Below are 18,660 nucleotides of genomic sequence, written 5' to 3'. Positions count from 1 at the left end.
TCCGGTACCGCTGGGCCCCGCTGCCACCAGCGTCCAGGCGATCGCCCTCGGCCCAACCAGCGCTCCCGTCCCGTGATGTTCATCAGCGGTGAGGCCTCGTCCCCCGCCGTGCCGCCTCTCAGGAGGGTCTCGCCGTGACCGTGTTTGTGTGCCCGCAGGACGGCCGGGGCAGCCCCGGTGCACGGCCTGGCCGTAGGACGCGCTAGCAGAGCGGAGCCTCGCCGGGAGGAGAAAGGCGCTGCCCGCCCGAGAGGCGCCGCGCTGAGCCATGGCCGTGGCCGTCACCACGAAGACGGCATGGAAGCTGCGTGAGTGCCGGGCGGGGGAGCCGCCCCGGCTGGGAGCGGGTAGGGATGGGAGCCACCTCATCCCTGCCCTGGATGTGGTGCCCCGGCCCCCTTTTTACATTGCTGGCTGGAATATTTAACTCCTGGAAGTCCTGTTGGAAAACATAGCGGCACAGTGAATAGCGTGGCCTTATCAGTGCTATTTTCAAAGGGTCACGGCCTTTATTTTTTTCTGACTAGTTGATGCAGCACGAGGCTAAGAGCCTGTCTAACCCCACATGGTTCTACTGTAGTACAAGAACAACCGAGGCAATGAGGGATGGGGCACCTGTCAAGGGGCAACCCTGGATGTAGGGAGGGGCTGGGGAATGAGAGGCTGGAGAACAGCCCCACAGAAAGGGATGTGGGGTTCCTGGTCGATCGCAAGTTGAAAATGAGTCACCAGTGTGCCCTGGTAGCCCAAAGGGCCATCTGTGTCCTGGGGTGCATCGAGGAAGGTGATGGTCCTGCTCTGCTTTGTGCTGGTGCAGCCTCACCTTGAGTCTCGGGGCACCACAGTTCAAGAAGGATCTAAAGCTGTAACAGAACATCCAAAGAAGGATTATGAGTATGGTGAAGGGTCTAGAGGAGAAGCCATGCAAAGGAGTGATTGAGGTCTCTTGGCTTGTTCAGCCTGGAGAAGAGGAGACTGAGGGCAGAGCTTATTTTGGGCTGCAGCTTCCTCATGAGTGTGTTGGAGGGACAGCTCCGATCTCTGCTGTCTGTGATCAATGACAGGACCTGAGGGAGTGTCTGGAGCTGTGCCAGGGGAAGTTTAGGCTGAATATTAGGAAAAGGTTCTTCACCCAGAGGGTGGTTACACACAGGAACACGCTCCCCAGGGAGGTGGTCACAGCACCAACCCTGCGTTTGGACAACGCTCTCAGGCTAAGTGGGGTTTGTCCTGTGCAGGACAAGCAGGAATAGGATTTGATGATCCTTGTGGGTCCCTTTCAACTTAGAATATTCTGTCATTCAATGGAGACTGCCAGATTGCGGTGGGGAATTCCCTCAGTATCAGGGAGAAGGTCCCAAACTTAGCCTCTGTTGGGTTGTCCTTCATTGGTGCTCACTTGTTACAGAAGGTTTACTGAGCTCTCTGCTGCAGGAGGACTGGGGTAATCTTTGCAGGGCCTGTGTGTCCCACTGTCTTGAAATTGGTTTGAAAGAGACAGTAAGAATCTGCTGGTTTCATGTCCATTATTCTTCCTCTGAAGGAGCAGTAGACTGTTGATGACTACCAATTTCTAGCTGGTCACTGGTGAGTTATTTCATAGGGGCTGTTGGGGAATGCTTAGAAGCAATAGGATGTGATCAGTTGCTTTAGTCAATGAGTGGGGTCTGGAAACTGGCTGGCAGAAATAGTGTTCTTGACTGGTAACACATGAAGTCATCTGAGATAACTGACTGAGGAATTTTGTATCTTTTTGAGCAGAAAGCCAGTTTGCTATGTTATCTTCCCATCCCTGAAACTCCAGTTGCAGGAAAAGCTGGTAGTCTATGCATCTCCATTCTCCTTAGGTGGGCAGAAGTTCTCGATCTTCATTTTTACTAGGCTCTGCCCCATCTTAGCATCCTCTTTAGAGCATTCTGAGTGTTAGGGATGTTTCAGCAATGCTAATTAGGAGTTTAGTGGTGCTGGGCTGGTGGGTGATAGCTGGTGACAAGAACTTCATGAAACAAAAAATTTGTGTGTGTAAGGCATTCATGGGGGAGCGAATGAACCTCTCTGGCCAAGGCAGATGTCAGGTTATCACCTGGCTTTTATGAAGAGAGGCTTGGATGTTTCCACAGTGACTTTTAAACTTACAATATATTATTAAGAAGGAAATCAAGAGGGGAAAAAGTGGAGCTGCTGACACACTTGTTCCAGCAGCAGTGCTCAGCATCTGTCCTTTCAATTTTAACTAGTGAGTTGGTCTATTAATGCTAATTGTACTTTTGGTTACCTTCTAGTCTGTGTATCTATACGGGCTTTGTTTTAGCATTTTTATGTGGAAGTTTGGTCTTTCAACACAATGCAGGTATATTTTCAGATTTGCCCTTCAAACGTAATTTATGGCCCAGTTACCTTTGTAATTTGAAAGGTATTTCTCCAGCCCAAGTGAAAGTTGCGCAGTTTTGCTTTCAAAAAAAGTCTTGAGAGTTCGAGATCAAAGTACCTGTAATTATTATTGCAGCCATCTAATATCCTTTTGGATTAGTGTTGCATGTAAAATAATCAAATTGCTCCTCCCAGCCAAACAATCTGAACGAAAGCTGCATTGATGCTACCTAGCCTTTTTACAGACTCATAACTATTTTTACAGTTTCATAACTATTCGGTCAAAGCCTGTGACCTTTCAAAGAAGAGAACAGTCAGGTGAAGATGTTGGTAAATGCATCTGCCAAAAGCCCTTGCCAAAATGTTGAGTGAACTGAAAATTCCGCTGTGAGATGTCTAAGCAAAGATGCTCATTTGGCTTCTTTTTTGTCCCAAATTGGTTTCTTTCTGATGAGGTTGCCATAGAGTTCTGTTGTTGCAGTGTCAGAACTTCCTCTCAGCTCCTGGCTTTTTAACAGTCATTTAGCATCAATCAGATTTGTTATTTTCTGCCCTTTTGGATAGATATTCACTCTCCTTTGTCATAGTTGCATGCTCTGCAGTGCTCAGTTTTGCCTGTGTTACCTAGTGGGGATGTAGCAAAGCCTCTGCCAAAACTCAGGGGAGGGAGCTCCACCTCTCCCCGCTGCTGAGTCTGACTTTTCTTCTGGGTAAGGCAGCGAACAGTACTGCTGCTCCTCTGCCAGTTCCTCTCAGGTTGGACTGTCTGCTGCTGCTGTCTAGAACAGGATTAGAGGGCCTTTCACTAGATGACTCTGGCTGCTGTGCATTATTGCAGGTAAAGCACCTTCTGTGATCAGGTTGCTGCATTTGAGCAAATCTTCAAAAGCTCCTGAGCTGCTGCAAGTGGGAGAAGATGCTTTTAGTAAGCCATGTGAGCACTGGAGTTGTGAAGCTTTGGTCAGCAAATGTTTTAAGTGCAGCAGGCAGAGCCAAGAGGGACTGTTCAAAGCAAGATAATAGTGTGACTTCTTATCTGAACAGTGGGCTGCTGCAGCTTGTCCAGTGGAAACTGGAAAGAGTTTCTGGAGGAAGAATATTTTTTTTAGACCTTTTGGAGGGATGGGATGAAAATTTTTATACTAATCTGTAATAAGTGTTTGCTTTGTTTTGTGCAGAAGAAATCATGGCCCACAGCAGCAATGTATCCTCAGTAGTCCTGGGAAAAGGTTCAGGCCGGATGCTGGCCACTGGAGGTGATGACTGTCGGGTCAACATATGGTCAGTTAGCAAGCCCAACTGCATCATGGTAAGAACAGGCCTGTTTTCAGCTTTTGTGGGATGGGAATATTAATTCTGGGGTTTGGAGGGTAGGGAATGAGGGGAGAGATTGTTGGGGTGGAGCCTGTGGGACTTGTGAATAGAGTTTGCCAACACAAAGCTGTGTAACCAGATTCTAGCTAAAGGTAGAGACAGGATTGGGTGCCTGGTGGGTCCACTGCTCTAGAGGTATAGTGGGAATGCTTGAGCTGGGCAGTGCTTACTCAGATAAAGAATATTGTGCTTTATATATTACCAGTCTACAAATAATTAAAGGAAGAGTTTTGTGCAAGAACAGCTAGTTTTATAGTGCAGGCTACAGGGGCCAGTTTTATACCCTGGGGTTCGCAGTCACAGCAGGAGCTATCCCCAGCAGGATGCATTCCCACCTGTGCCACCATCCCTAACTGTCAGCACAAAGGTTGCCACAATAGTTTGCTGTAGGCTGGGGAGGAGTAACTCTGTTGGCAGCGTGTTAGCAAGGGTAGGGTTACCCCAGCAGTGATCACTAAAGTGCACCATAAATATATATTTAACAGATATCTATCCTGCATCACTTTGAGTGGGTGTTGTATAAAACCAGCTTTAGCACATGTCTCTTGTCATTTGTTTAATTAACAACACAATAATGTTGTGGTATTGAAGGCATTGCTCTAGCCAGTGTGAGCCTTGTGAGGAAGAAATCAGGAAAGTCAAGTCAAAAAGGCTAAAAGGAGAACGTGTGTGCTTTATTTTTCTGTTCATTAAGTGTATGAAGGGTCACCTTTGGCAGGGCTGTGCTTCTTGCACAGTGTAGTCAAGCAGTGTCTTTCCAGGCCCTTGGTGGTAGCATGACTGTAGTTTGAAACTGGACTATTGCCTTACTCAAGAAGAAGGTTGAAGAACTGACTCTGTACCCTTTCTGTGGGATCAGAGAGCTGCACCTCTCTTGTGCTTCCTGGGAACCACAGGCGTTGGGAGCTGCTGTTTCTGAGAGGCAGGGGCTGACTGAAGCTGCCTGTGCCATTCTTGTATGTCAAAGGAATCTTGATTTTTGGGGTTGTCCTCTGAAATTAGTTTTTAGTGTTTATATTATAAAGATTATGGATGTTTAGATGTTGGGAAAGAGGGAGAAGAGGAACTTTTCAAGTAACCTTGTGACCTGGTTTAAGTGTGAGCTCTAGTTCTCACTAGCAATGGCAGTTGCAGCTGTGGAGTTTGTAGAGGATTTCAATTGCACATGGATTCCTGAGAAAGTGCCATCAGAACAGGCAGCTTCCAACTGGCATTCCCAGCCTCTGTATGTGTGTGGGAGGCACAGAGCCGGTGTAGCTATTTAAAAAGACATATTTGAGGATGGAGTAAAGCAGAGAATACTGCTTATTTGGCAAGCAGAAAGTCTGCAGTGGTGGAATTTGTTTTCTAGAGCTAGTTTTAAATATTCTTGTATTCTACTAAAATGTCGGCCTTTTCAAAACACTGATGTAATTTGTAAGCTTTCAGGTGCTCAAGGATGAAAGGAACTTGATACATGTGAATTACTGCCTTAAGCCTCAAGTCAGTACTTCAGAATTAGCACCATGCTGTCACTGTGACATCCATTGCTGACAGCAACCTATGGCTTGGTGCTTGTGTGAAGATCTCAAAGTAGCCCTGCTTTTGCTCTTGCTTTGATTTTGTAACTGGTTCATGACACTTACATGACCCATTTAGAGCAAACACAGTGCCATTGTGCTGCCACAGCATAATTTTTATGATGTAAGAATGTGTCAGCCTTGTCTGAGCATCCACACCTAATGTTTAACTACCTGTGTCTCTGTTGATGGATCCTTTAAAACTTAGTCAGTGTGCCCCAGAAAGTGGGATAATGTGGGAAGACAGGTGTGCTGCGCTGGGTGCAGTGATGGGCTTTAGTGTGCTCTGCCATACTGGTGGCTGCTGAGAAAAAAGGACTGGTGGCACAGCCAGGTGGTCCCAACTCATGGCTAAAGAGTCACCCCTCAAGTATGAGCGATGCTGTGGTTCATACAGGGCTGTGCCAGCAGCTGTTGACTGTGACTGATGGTTTTCTTTGCAGAGCTTGACTGGCCACACAACCCCCATCGAGAGCCTACAGGTCAACCCAAATGAGAAGCTCATAGTTGCAGGGTCCCGGTCAGGATCCATTCGAGTTTGGGACCTGGAAGCTGCCAAAGGTATGTGTCCATGAGTTTCTGCTTCTGTTCATGCACACTTTTTGGAGAATCCTTACGCTTAATATCTGTGCTGACCCAGAAGGTTCCTGATTTAAGAAGGAGCAGGAGACTGGCATTGCTTTCATCTTCATCTGCAACTCTTTTTTGTCCTTCTGCTGAGGCTGTAGAGGTGTATTCATGCTTGAGCAGAAATTTGGACATGTACTGGGGACACTGATCTGAGGAACTAGTTTCTATGGTTTTGACCTGAGTGTGTCAAAATCTGCATTCCAGATCAGTTTCCATGCATGTGTAGATAACTAGGCATATAGAATTTGTATTCAGTCTCAGCTTGAAGTTGCCAACCTTAATAAAAGGATCCCAAATCAGCTTGGAAGTTTTAAGTTTATTAGGTTCTGCAAAAATGCAGGAATCCCCTGCTTGTTGACTTCTAGTTCTTAGGTTCTAACTTTTCTTTTTTCCTCAAGCAATTTTTCTGCTCTCCTGCTCTTGCATGGCCACATAAATAGACAAAGACCTAATTTTTAATAAACTGTAAAAGCTATGAACTCATCAAGCTCTGATCCTTTAAAGACCACTGTTGAATCATGCTTTATTTATTGCATTTTGCTCAAATCCTAGCATGAGTTTTCAAAGGTATCTTAAATCACTTGAGTGCATTCCAGCAGGAATACCAGAAAATGACTGAGTATTTCTTATAGGTTGCTGCTTGTTCATAGAAGGAATGTATAATGAAAATAGACTTACACTGGCTGAGCTAAGCAGGCAAACCACAGGCAGCATCAATAATGAAAAGCACTTTTGTCATTCAGACAGTTAGAATCAGTTCAGTTATGGAATACTTTGGCTCTGCCTGTGGGGAGTAGCTGATCTGGGTGCATTTATTAGAAGACCTATGAGCCGGTGTCTGTGCAAATGATCACCCCAGCTCTGGCTCAAGAGCTGATTTCTGCCAGGGGAATCATCAGCTTGTTCCAGATGACGGATGAGGGAGAGGGATTTCCCTTATTATTATCTGAGCAATTTTTCTTAGAGTTGAGTTCTGCATTTGTCACTGCTTGCCGAGATAGGATGTACCGGTTCTACTGGTCCTTTCTGGTTTCCAGAATTACAGGGGGTGTTACTTGATGACTTGCTGAAACACTCTGATCGTTTCTTGGTCTTCTGCTTCCTAAGCATCCATTTTCTGTCTTTATAATGATTCTTGCAAGGGACAATTGAAGGAGTCTGGGGTGAATATTGAAACCTAAGAGGTGGTGCCTGGATGGGGATGCAGAGTCCTGGGAAAGGGTCTGTCTAATAACTGCAAGGTGAATGCTGCAGGCAGTCAAGACCGTTTCACTTCCTGGCTCAAACTGTTCCTCCTCTGGCCCATTTTGCTGTCTGTATAACAAGTGGGAAGATGCACTGCCTGCCAGCTGCCTCATTTTCAGAATGGAGACCTTTGGAATTCTATCCATAGCTTCCATACCTAAGGACAGGGCTTCCATTAGGTTCATTGATCATGGCCTTTCTATTGTTGTTTCTTTGCATTGCCAGGGTAAAGTCAGAGGTGTTTCCACAAAATAATATATATTTCCATAAAATAACGGTGGGGATAGTATGGCTACACTTCCGTGTGGAAGTGAACTATTAAATATTTTTCCCCTATTCCTTCTTTCTGCTCTGCCTTTCCTTTTCCCAGTTCTTCGTACCTTACCAGGTCACAAAGCGAATATCTGCAGCCTTCATTTCCATCCTTTTGGAAGCTTTGTGGCATCTGGCTCCTTGGACACCAACATTAAGGTAATACCAGCTTCCACTAGAGATTTCCCTCTTTACCTGCAGTGTCTTTGTTTTGAAGAGTGCCAGAACGTGTTTTGTGTTGAGCTGTTGGTAGATGCTGCACATCATCATTTCCATGTGTGGGCAGGTGTATTTGTGAGTGCTTGTGAAATCCGTGCCTGTATTTTCACAGCCAGCTCATGAATGTGACTCCTCTGGTGTGGAATGTGGCTCTGAGTAAGGTGCCAGCCAAGACCTGGTGTCAGCAAGCACAGATGTCCTGCTTGTTGTGGATTGTATCTGCTTCCTCAGGCTGGTGTTTGACTGTCAGAACTGAGCTGCTGTAGTAAGAGAGACCTTCCAGGATTGATTCTCACTTGGGGAGTTAGAAAATGCCCCTGAGGCCAACAGGGGTTCAGCAGCCCCTTCATTCTGCAGTGTCTGTTAGCTTGGTGACACAGAGACCCCTTGTTCTGGCAGGACCCTTGGGCTCCCCACACACTGCTCTAAACGTATCATTTGTTTGCTTTTCTTCCTTGTAGCTCTGGGATGTAAGAAGAAAAGGCTGTATCTTCACATTCAAGGTATGATGTTTCATTAGGTTTCAGGCAAAGAGGGGAGAAATACTTCTTTTGAGGACTTGTGAGCAAACCTAAATGTGACTATGTACAATTAACTTCCTGGTTTTCCAGCATGAGAATAAGATCTGCACGATTTGTGAAGTGGCCTGGCAAACCTCAGCAGGCCTCTGCAAGCTGTATGGGAATATGAAATGGATATTATGGGGTATCAATGGATATAATGTGCTATTACGGGGTATCAATGGATATAATGTGCTATAGTGAGGATGGCTTCAGTGGGGGATTGAGAGCATCCTAAGGGTTTCTTTATATTGTTAATGGTATTACCTCTGCACTGAGATGGTTCTGTTCTTGGGACCTTCTTCTACCTAAAGAACTTGCTGTATATTAATTTTGTGTAGAAACTGGAGACTGTCACAGCACTTCTATCTGACCATATGTAAATCTGTAATTTAGAACTAATTCGTATTAGTGAAGCCAGATCTGTATTTACCATACTCAAACTGATGGCATTAATGTCTAGATGAGAGAGATGACACACATTTAGTGTGGCTGGGTGTAGTGTCTTGAGTACAGTGTTGTGTTCTGCAAGCTGTGAACTCTGTAAAACACTTAATTGATTTTGGTTTATTATATTGTATAGGATTGAAAGACAAAAGCCAGAACACTGTTTTTCCTCATTTCAGGGTCACACAGAAGCAGTTCGGTGTCTCCGCTTTAGCCCTGATGGGAAATGGGTGGCCTCTGCTGCTGATGATCACACTGTAAAGGTAATTTATTGTGACACCATCCTTATGTGCTTGCAGCACATGGGAATGCTGGGATTGTCTTTTTACCAGGCATTGCCAGCACTCACTCATAAACACCCATCATTCATTAGGCAGCTGACTGAGCCCCATGGCTTTGCAGAGACCAGTTTTCTTATGGGGATCGTGTCTGATGGCCCTCAACACCCATAGAAGAGCTGCATGTGTTGAAATGCCCTTATCCAGCAGACATATTGGGAAAGACTATGCACAGAAAAATTAATGTTTTGATGGTAGTAGAGTTGTGGTACCTGAACGTTGGCCTCAGTAAACCTTGTAGATTGAGTTGTCCACAGCACGTTGCTTCACCAGACTAATTTCTGGCTCTGCTTGTATTATATACATTACATGTGATTATCAGTCTGAAAATTGGTGTCAGGACTGAACAGAGTAAGAGAAGGAGTTCAGAAAAGTATTGACTGAGGTAGTGACTTCAGTTGTTTCACATGGAGTATGAGGAATGGGGATGAAGGACTGATCTTATTTTCAGTTTCACATGATTAACTGATCAGTTATTTCCCTGCATTTTCAAGTGGAGACTAGAGCACAGGAAGAGGGAATTCCAAAGGGATTCAGAGCTTTTGGAATTTTGTTTGTTCACTTTTGAGATACAGTCTGTGGGGACAGATGGAACTGCTATATTTTGTCTCAGTCTCTAAATATAAAATAGAAACTTCTCAGGGACAAATTACATGGAAAATAAAAGATAATGCAAAAAAAACCAAACCCAAAACCAAAACAAAACCTTAAATGACTGGGATGGTACTTCTTCCTTGATTATTGCTTTCTTTGACAGACTTGATCCTGTTCTTGGAGGGGGGAAGTGTTAGAAGGTTGCCAGTACAAGGAAATCCCAAGTGTATTGGAAATCTCTAACATTAAATCTCTTCAAGAGTCTCTGTTCTTTCCTCCTTTCAGCTGTGGGATCTGACTGCTGGGAAGTTAATGTTTGAGTTTACAGGACACACTGGCCCAGTAAACGTTGTTGAATTCCATCCCAATGAATACCTTTTGGCTTCTGGCAGCTCTGACAGGTACATAAGGGGAGGGAGAAAGAAGAGAAATGTGTATGTCTGTTCTATTTCCTGATGCTCTTCCTTGTAGAAACATGACAAAGAGGAATGTCACACAACTCAAACCTGCTATTGCAAGAGCCAGACATCTGGACATCATCTGTGATGGGCAGAACATGGAGATCTTCCCTTCTCATCCAAAATTGATGGCACCTTCTGCCACACTAGAAACCAATGTGTAGCCCCAAGCATCTCTCTAATCCAGCTGACATCCTGTGTGAACAGCAGGCAGCCCTGCTCAGCTGGCAGGGTGTTCTCTTAGCTCTGGGTCAGCTCTAAATGCCTGTCTGTGTCTAGACCCTCTGAGTATCCCTGTCTGGATTCATGGATCTTAGCTAGACCAGCCTTCTGTCTAGGGTCACTGTATGTGCACAACAGCAAAAGTCATTCTAACTGTTTTGTTAAAAATCTGGATCCTACTGTGATTTCTAGAGCAATGAATTTTGTTGTGTTGTGTGTACAGGACTGTTCGGTTCTGGGACTTGGAGAAGTTTCAAGTTGTGAGCTGTATTGAAGAGGAAGCTACTCCTGTCAGGTACATTAAATTCCTACTGAAATGTACTGGGCAGAGACTAAAGGTGGGGTGAAGGGAGGGTTTCCTCAGAGAGAGACGTTACTGGGGAGAAGTCTGGGCTGCTGGAGATGTTGCACAGGCCCACCAGGTTGCACACCAGATTGGAAGGTTCATTGTTAGAAACAGAACTGAAGGTGTTCGGTGTAGTCAGAGACCCACAAGGACTGAGCAAGGTGGGAATGCTGTGCTTGATTCTCTTCCTGCCTTCCTCCCAGGTGTGTGCTCTTCAACCCAGATGGCTGCTGCTTGTACAGCGGCTTCCAGGATTCGCTGCGTGTGTATGGCTGGGAGCCAGAGCGCTGTTTTGATGTGGTCTTGGTGAACTGGGGAAAAGTAGCTGACTTGTCTATCAGCAACAACCAGCTGGTAAGGCACTGCTCCTGAGGCGGGGGGAGGCAGCTGTGAAACACAAGATAAAATCCTGCTGCCTCCTTGCAGGCCTTCAGACCTGTAAGATTGTGTCAGGGCTTGCAGCATGCCCAAAGGCTGTGTGCCTTGTGCTCCACTTCGTGTCTCTTTGGCTTCTGGAGGAAAGAACTCGGGCTTAGTTTGACCAGTATTTAGAAGCTATGCTTGACAAAAGTTCTATCCAAGCTTTTCATAAATTGCTGGCAACTTCAGGTTGAAAAATCCTCAGCACTGAACTGAGCAGTCCTCAAGCGCAGTTGCTGAGGGTCACTGCATCACTCCTGTTCTCAAAAGGGCTGGTGTGCACCCCACTCCTTGGTGAATTACCTTGATCTTTTGCCTCTGCAGATAGGCGTTTCCTTTGCACAAAGCACAGTCTCTTCCTTCGTTGTGGATCTCAGCAGAGTCCCAAAGTCAGATTCTATTCCTCATGGGTTGATCAGGGACGACCAGCCTCTTGTGCCACCTACCCCCACAGGGTCCTCCCTTCGCCGCATCTATGACAGGCCCTCAACGAGCTGCAGCAAGCCACAGAGGTGAGGGAGTCTGCTGGCTTGTTGAATTTCAAGATTTTAAGGAAATGCACCAGGCACTCAGTGCTCGCTCTCTCTCTCTCTCTGACAATACGGCTTCCCCTGACAACAACTCTTTTTCCACAGCAGAGTGAAGCACAATTCGGAGAGTGAGAGGCACAGTCCTAGCAGTGAAGATGACCGGGATGAGAAGGAATCAAAGGCTGAGATCCAGAACCAGGAGGATTACAAAGAGATCTTCCAGCCCAAGAATGCGATCTGTCAGTACCAGGGGTTTTTGTGCTTTTGAGTAGGGTTTGGGTTTGAGATGAGGACACTAAACTGATTCAGTAGAACTGACCTTTGGCTTACTGTAACAGAGACTTCACCTGTGACTGGAGAGTTCAGAAAGCTTTTTTTTAATATTCTGAAGCACAGATCATGTTGGTGAGCAGCTGAAAGGTGGCACCTTTACTAGGGTACAGTGATGTCTGTTTGAAGCCTCAGAATCCAGAGCTTTATTGTAAACGTGCTGCCTTCCTATCCTGATTAGAGTGTTAAGGAAATTTTATTAGCTTCGAATTTTGATATGTATGAGATCAGCAGCCTTCGTTAAAGAAGGAAAGGCAAAATGTTTTGTTAAAGCAAAGATTGTTGTTTAGGAGGCATTGTGCAGTGTCTGTATCTCATTTTTAAGTAAATGATAAAATGAGATACTCTTTCTGAGGAATTCATAGCAATTATTTTTATTTGCTTATATAAATAAATAACAGGAGGTGGATTTTTTTCTAGTATCATTTGTTGTGACAGTGCCTTGTCTCAGGCTTCACACCTCTACAGCAGCAGTGAACGACGGGTCGGTTTTGTCCCTCCTATCCATGAAGGCTGAAAGCTAAACTCAACAATAGTGTCAGGGCCTAAAGGAGATAACTCTGCTTGTTGTATCACTGATTACCCTCATGTGTGGAGTTGTTGGAGATTTCTCTGCTCCAAGGTTGACTTACCACTTATCAGTAGCCTTGGATGCTCCTTCATTTGTTTATTTTTTTAATCTTATTCTGTAGGCCGAACTCCTCCTCGAAATGAGCCCTTTCCAGCCCCTCCTGAGGATGGTGAGTATGGAAATGACCCCTTGGTGGGGATAGGGTTAATGGCCCTCAAAAGAGGGAGAGCTGCCTGAAGGCAGAAATGGCTCCTTGCAGTGTAGCTAAACAGAACCCTTGCTCTCAACTCTTGAAAGTGACCATCAGTTTCTGCTTTCCCACTTCTCTCCCTCTTGGTAGAGCCTGGAACTGCAAAGGAAGCAGTGAAGCCCAGCCAAGCTGCGGATGTCCAGACCTCGTTGCCAAAGCAAGAGCTCGTACGTACTGTGTCATCTATGAATTGCTGTTCCTGCCCCCTCTGTGAACAATGTGCAGAGCTGGGGAATTTGTGATTTCTACTTGGGCTGATTGTTTACTGAAGGGCAGTAAAAGTGCAGCTCTAGGCTTTGTGCTGCTGCCTTAGCAGTAGAACCAAGGCCAAGCCTCCGACCGAGTCTATTGTTTTAGTTTGCTGCTTGTGCTTGCAGTGGTGCTTCTCCTTGCATCTCAGAATTGGGGCACTCAAGAGAACCAAGTGCCAGGTTTCTACAAATGCTTGAACAGAGGCTGTTTTGTTGCCAAAACTGCAAGCAGCTGGTGTGCCAGGATTCATTATACTGGCTTCTTTAGAATTCTCTCTTAGCCTTCAGGCTGGCCACAGCCCATTGCCCTAATTTCATAACAGTAACAGCACTCGGCACTTCTGCTGGGGTATCTCCATGTTCTTTACAAACCTTAATTACATAGCGGTGTGTACCTGAGAGATACTTTATTGCCTCTTAAACTATGCTAGCAAACTGGAGACTGCTGCTGCGTTAGGACCCTGCTGTGAGAAGAAAGCAGGTCAGAAATAAAGGTCACCAGACTAGGGCCAGACTGTTCCTGCTAGAGCTTTTATCCCAATTTCTTCTGCAGCCTGATCCAGTCCAGAGGCCAGCGATTGCCTCCTCAACTTCTTTGAGCAGAACAGAGCCATCGGTGATTCCGGCAGCCAGGAATGAGCCCATTGGCCTGAAGGCCTCTGACTTTCTCCCAGTAAGTGTCTCTGGATAATGTTTTCCAGCCAATGTCTATGTTGGGTGGCATCTGAAAGGGGGTCCCCCATTGTGGTTGGTGTAAATACAGCAGAGTTGAGCCCTGCTCATGAAAAAGCTGTTACCAAAGCAGAGAGCAAGGGGTGAGACAGTCCCTGAACTATTCCATGTACCAGATAGTGGTTCATTTAAAAAACTGGCGTCTGCCATTACATGTACATAATAATTTCACAGGAATCTCTGCCTCTTGCATCTTGGAGGCTTCTTGGTCTCTCCTGGGGAGGGTATTCTCTTGTCTTAAAAAGGGGGAAAGACCAGAGCATCCTGATGATCCCAAGGTCTAAATGTGAACAAAGGAAGTAGTTGTTCTAGCATGGCCTGGGCAGGAAGCAAATTGAGAGTCTAATAAATTTTGTATCTATGCTTTCTAATAAAATTTGCTGTTTCCAAACAAGTGTTTCACATAAAAAAATAGGGTTTATGTGAAAACATTTCTTTATTAAAACATACTGGTTTTGAAAACTTACTTTAAATTCATCTTTTTTGAGAGTTTTCCCAAAGCTTTAAACATGTTCGTGATTGACATAGTAGAAAAAGCAGAAAATCAGTAACTGAAACCAGAACAAATTGAGCATTTCCATTTCAAAAGGTTTTTACAACCATCTGCAAAGAAATCAGTATTCACTGACATCCTGTCTGCCAAAATGGGCTCTCACCTAGGCCAGAGAAAGCTCCCACCTTTCCGTGCCATCGTGCTCTGTTATTGGTGTCTGTACTTCCAGGCTGTGAAAAACCAAAGCCAGACGGAGCTGGTGGATGAGGAAGCCATGTCCCAGATCAGGAAAGGCCACGAGACCATGTGTGTGGTGCTCACCAGCCGCCACAAGAACCTGGACACCGTGCGGGCTGTATGGAGCACCAGTGACATCAAGGCAAGCATGAGGAGATACCTAGGGCTCATGAGGGGAGCAGCTGAGCAGCTCTGTTTGTGTGTCTGGGGCTGATTCTGCCTCATACAAAACATGGGGTCTCACAGCTTTTGTTCCCAGGGGTGCACCACAGAGTGCTACTGTGTCCCACCTGCAGCTGAATGGTCACCAAAAAAACTTTCCCATGAGAGAATTCCCTAGCCATCTTCACGTTTCCTCTACCTTGTTTTGGAAAAGCAGCACTAGATACAAATTTGCATTAGCCCAACCAGTTTGAGCTTTGCAATAGGTGACTTTTTCTTCCCCTTCTCTCTCAGAACTCTCTGGACTCTGCAGTGGCAATCAATGATCTGTCTGTTGTCGTGGATCTCTTGAATATTGTCAACCAAAAAGCGTGAGTCCTGGGTGGGGTCAGCCCCTGGGATGCTCAAGAGCTGCCTGGCTGGGAGTTGGGAGCTCTGCCTTTTACCTGCCCCATGTCCAGTGGGCCATGGAGGCATGAAGTTCATGTGCTTGTAGTCGCATCTTCAAGCCTGCAGTGACAGTAACTGCTGGAGTTGTTTGGGGCCAAGGAAAATCAAAGTCTTGGGCTTCATAAAGTAATTCTGCTGAAAGTCAAAGAAATATGTCAGAACCTGCCACTTTCTCTCACGAGGGGGAGTCAGTGAACTTGCTCAGTGAACTTGAGTGTCTCTGTCTGGGCATTTGCTAGGAAGTGTTATTTGTGTTGGCTCAGCTTTGTAGAGCCTCAGTCTCCAGTCTCAGGATATGTCCTTTTCAGGTCTCTCTGGAAGCTGGATTTGTGTACTATAGTCCTGCCGCAGATAGAAAAACTGCTCCAAAGCAAATACGAAAGGTGAGACCCTAAGAGCATGGTGTGTTTGTGGGACAGGGTGTAGGTAGTGATAGGGGAGCTCTGCTGGGCATTTTGTACCCGAAAGAAAATCCTGAGATACCACTGCAGATACAGTACCATGCTGATATGACACCTGAAAAAGAATGATGGAGTTGCCAGGTGTGTGTGGGAAAAGACACGGAAAGTATGCATGGGCAGGAGGAGCAGGATAGTGGGATTTGTGGTAGATGTGTTGGATGGAAGACAGCTCTGGCAGCCAGGAGGGGCCATGTAAAACAAATGGGCTTTGCACACTGCTGGGAGTGAAGCTGTCAGCTTGGGACAAGGGGAATGAAGTCCTGCAACAGCCCTGGGGACTCATCTTTAGGGGGAAAACATTGCAGCCTCTCCCTTAAGAGGGAGTTTCTGCTCTTCCTTTCTTCTGGGAGAGAGGTTCCTGCCAGGTTCCCTTGGCAGGACATCTCTACCCTTGAGCAGAGAGGTCCCACTTGGTGGGGTATGTGCCAGGACCTTTGGAACAGGCTTGCTTTGTGAAAGCTTTAGCTAAGATGTATTGTTGGTACTTGGCTGTTGCTCTCCTTCCCTGCTTACAGGTGGTGGAGTGGGGTTGTTTGAGGGCTGCGTGCTGGGGGGACAGGAATGAAATTCAGGTGGGACCCGATTCTGTTTTTCAGTTATGTGCAGACTGGCTGCACATCCCTGAAGCTCATTCTCCAGAGATTCCTGCCACTCATCACAGACATCCTTGCTGCACCACCTTCTGTTGGAGTGGACATCAGCAGAGAGGAAAGGTGAGGCACACGCTTCCACTTGCTCCCACCTGGGACCAGCCTTTCTCTTGAGAGAGCTATGTCCTTGCCATCAAGGCTCTGATACCAGACTGGACATGCCTTCCCTTTGTCTGCAAACACCAAACTTTCCTGCTCAGAGGAAAAGGCCAAGGACTGCTTTTCCCTTTGTCTCTGTATCTTGAGTCATACCTAAACAAAGTATTGGGAGTAAAACCACCCTGTGGCTTCCCCCTCTGCCTCACAAGACACATGAGTTGGTAGCCAGGCCCTGGATTTTGAGTTTGAATAGCTCTTCTCTGAGAGTTGGCCTTTGGAAAACAGCACCTCCTTCCTCCCTGGACTGTGCTGCCAAAGGGGGAAGAGGGGTGAAAGAGCCCTTATGTGGATGCCATTCTCCTGTCTCATCAGGACATGGGCTGAATGCCTGGTGTTTTTGCAGAGCTGTGCTCATATTTCAGCCTCTTCCAGGCCATTTTCAGGACTTTTCTCTCCTGCTGAGTTGCCTCTCTGGCACTGCAGGAACAGCCACACCTCAGGCAACTAAGGATTCATGCTGTGTCTGCTGTCATTTTTTTCCAGGCTTCACAAATGCAAGTTGTGCTACAAGCAGCTGAAAAACATCAGCAATGTTGTTAAGAACAAGTCTGGGCTCAGCGGCCGCCATGGTAGTGCCTTTCGGGAACTGCTTCTCCTCATGGCTGTCCTGGACTAACAGCCACCACCTCCTCATGTACAAATACAGGTGGCCAAGCTTCCCCTGCTCGTGGTCTGGCTGGATTTCAGATCTCTCCGTGTGTCCGTCTTTTCCCCCTGCCCCTCTCCAGCATGGCAGGGACATGGAATCTGCCTGGCTGGTTGCCCAGCCAGCCCTCGTGCCTTACGGGCTGGATGGAGGACCCGAGTGGAGAGACGTGTGTGCTGTGTGAGGGGCCCTGGCGGGTGGAGGACCCCACAAAGCCCTGTAGGGAAGCTGCTTCATTTCAGCTCTTCATCTCAGCATCAAGCTCTGGGCTGCTCTGTGTGCTGGCCTGTCCCTGCAGGAGGGCTCTGAGCCTGCTGTCACCCCTCCTTCCCGCTTGTGCTGTCGGTTCTTGTTGCTTGGCCCTGTGGGCCAGGGCCGTGCTCTCGCTGTGCAGCTGCTGAGGACTGCAGCCACTGCCCCACAAACGCCTGCTGTGGGGTGGATGCCCTTTCCATGCAGAAGGGACTTCAACTGCCATGGGGGACCAGCCCCTTTGGCTTCATCTGACATGGGCAAGGACACTGTGCCACTGTGCCGGTGCATCTCAAGGACCTGAACCAAGAGACTTTCTCTTGGCTTCTCAGACATCCCTGCTGGCACCCAGGGCTGCAGAAGATCAGTATCTTCAGACTGTGCTTGGATCTGAGGTCTACCTGGACCTGTTAAAATATGTGACTTAAACAGGACTCGTCGTATGTGTTTGCCTTTGGGGGTGAGGATTTGGAAGGGTGGAGGAACAGAGGGACATGGACTGATTTATGTCTTTCTACATCCACTGGACCATTCTTAGAGGTTTGGTTTTGTTTTTTTTCCCCCAATAAATGTCTGTCAGAACCTTTCTGTCCCTCTTTCTTCTTTCCTCTGGGGAAAGAGGTTCCTGTTGGTGCTTTCCCTGCTCTTCCCAGCCTGTCTCCCATTTTATACACTGGAGCCTGTTCTCCAGGAATCTGTAACTTATAATGAATTTTATTAAAATATTTGTAATTTTTTTTAAAGTTGTGTTAAATGCCTGAATCTCTTGGAAGTCCTCTTCACCTTGGTGTGGCTCCTGGCTGGGAGTGCCCAGGAAAAGCAGGGCTCTATTCCCTGCCTGTCCCAGGGGAAGCTGACCATTCTCACCCATCCTGCTGGGAGGCTGTGGTGAGCAACAGGAGAGCCAGCACTTGCCAAGTGGCTCGTGGAAATCCCGGGGGCGGTTTCACTCTGCTGGGTCGTTCCCAGCCCAAGGAGCAGCGTCATCATTTAGGGCTCATCCTGGTCCCTGGCTGCACACAGATCTCCCTCCCACAGCTCTTGAGCGGATCCGGCTGGAGTGGCAGTGCTGCCTACCTGCTGCCTCTGAGCTCCTAAGCCAGGGAATGCGTTTGGAAGGCTGTTCTGGGGAGCTGAAGTGGGGCTATCAGGAAAGCTAAAGCCAGTCCCCACATTGCTGATGCTTCAACCAAACAGTCAAGTTTTGGGAACAAAGGGGAGTGCCTTCCCAGCTCTGCGGCTCTGGAGGAGGTGGCTCCGAAGGTGGCTTGTGCAGCAAGAGGCCCTGGCACTGAGCCACAGGCAGGACTGACAGTGAGTGCTGCCTGCTTCGAGCACCAGGAGACTCACAGGGTGTGTGTCCTCCTGCTCTGCAGCTGCTTCCTGCCTCAT

General features: G+C 47.0%; 1 protein-coding gene across 3 annotated transcripts; it reads left to right on the top strand.

The window, feature by feature from the left end:
• Positions 1 to 158: 158 nt before the first annotated feature.
• On the top strand, positions 159 to 18,011 carry KATNB1 (katanin regulatory subunit B1). Of its 3 annotated transcripts, none has more exons than XM_042027186.1 (19): positions 159 to 308; positions 3,549 to 3,679; positions 5,747 to 5,864; positions 7,549 to 7,649; positions 8,171 to 8,212; positions 8,896 to 8,979; positions 9,934 to 10,049; positions 10,552 to 10,623; positions 10,878 to 11,028; positions 11,419 to 11,606; positions 11,733 to 11,863; positions 12,647 to 12,694; positions 12,866 to 12,942; positions 13,580 to 13,699; positions 14,481 to 14,630; positions 14,945 to 15,021; positions 15,409 to 15,483; positions 16,158 to 16,274; positions 16,854 to 18,011. In XM_042027186.1, exons 1-19 carry the CDS (start codon positions 269 to 271, stop codon positions 16,984 to 16,986), a joined length of 1,971 nt encoding a protein of 656 aa, XP_041883120.1. In that variant the 5' UTR covers positions 159 to 268; the 3' UTR covers positions 16,987 to 18,011. The 3 variants fall into 3 exon arrangements, with proteins under 3 accessions (XP_041883120.1, XP_041883119.1, XP_041883123.1); XM_042027185.1 differs by having other exon boundaries at positions 11,730 to 11,863; XM_042027189.1 differs by lacking the exon at positions 159 to 308 and adding an exon at positions 2,910 to 3,208 and having other exon boundaries at positions 11,730 to 11,863.
• Positions 18,012 to 18,660: the final 649 nt, after the last annotated feature.

This window comes from Corvus kubaryi, unplaced genomic scaffold (genome assembly GCF_017639235.1).
Source record: "Corvus kubaryi isolate FWS band 111438036 unplaced genomic scaffold, C.kubaryi_AGA036_p1.0 37300, whole genome shotgun sequence".
In the NCBI taxonomy this organism is placed as follows: Eukaryota; Metazoa; Chordata; class Aves; order Passeriformes; family Corvidae; genus Corvus; species Corvus kubaryi.
This window is presented reverse-complemented; position numbering and strand designations above follow the sequence as displayed.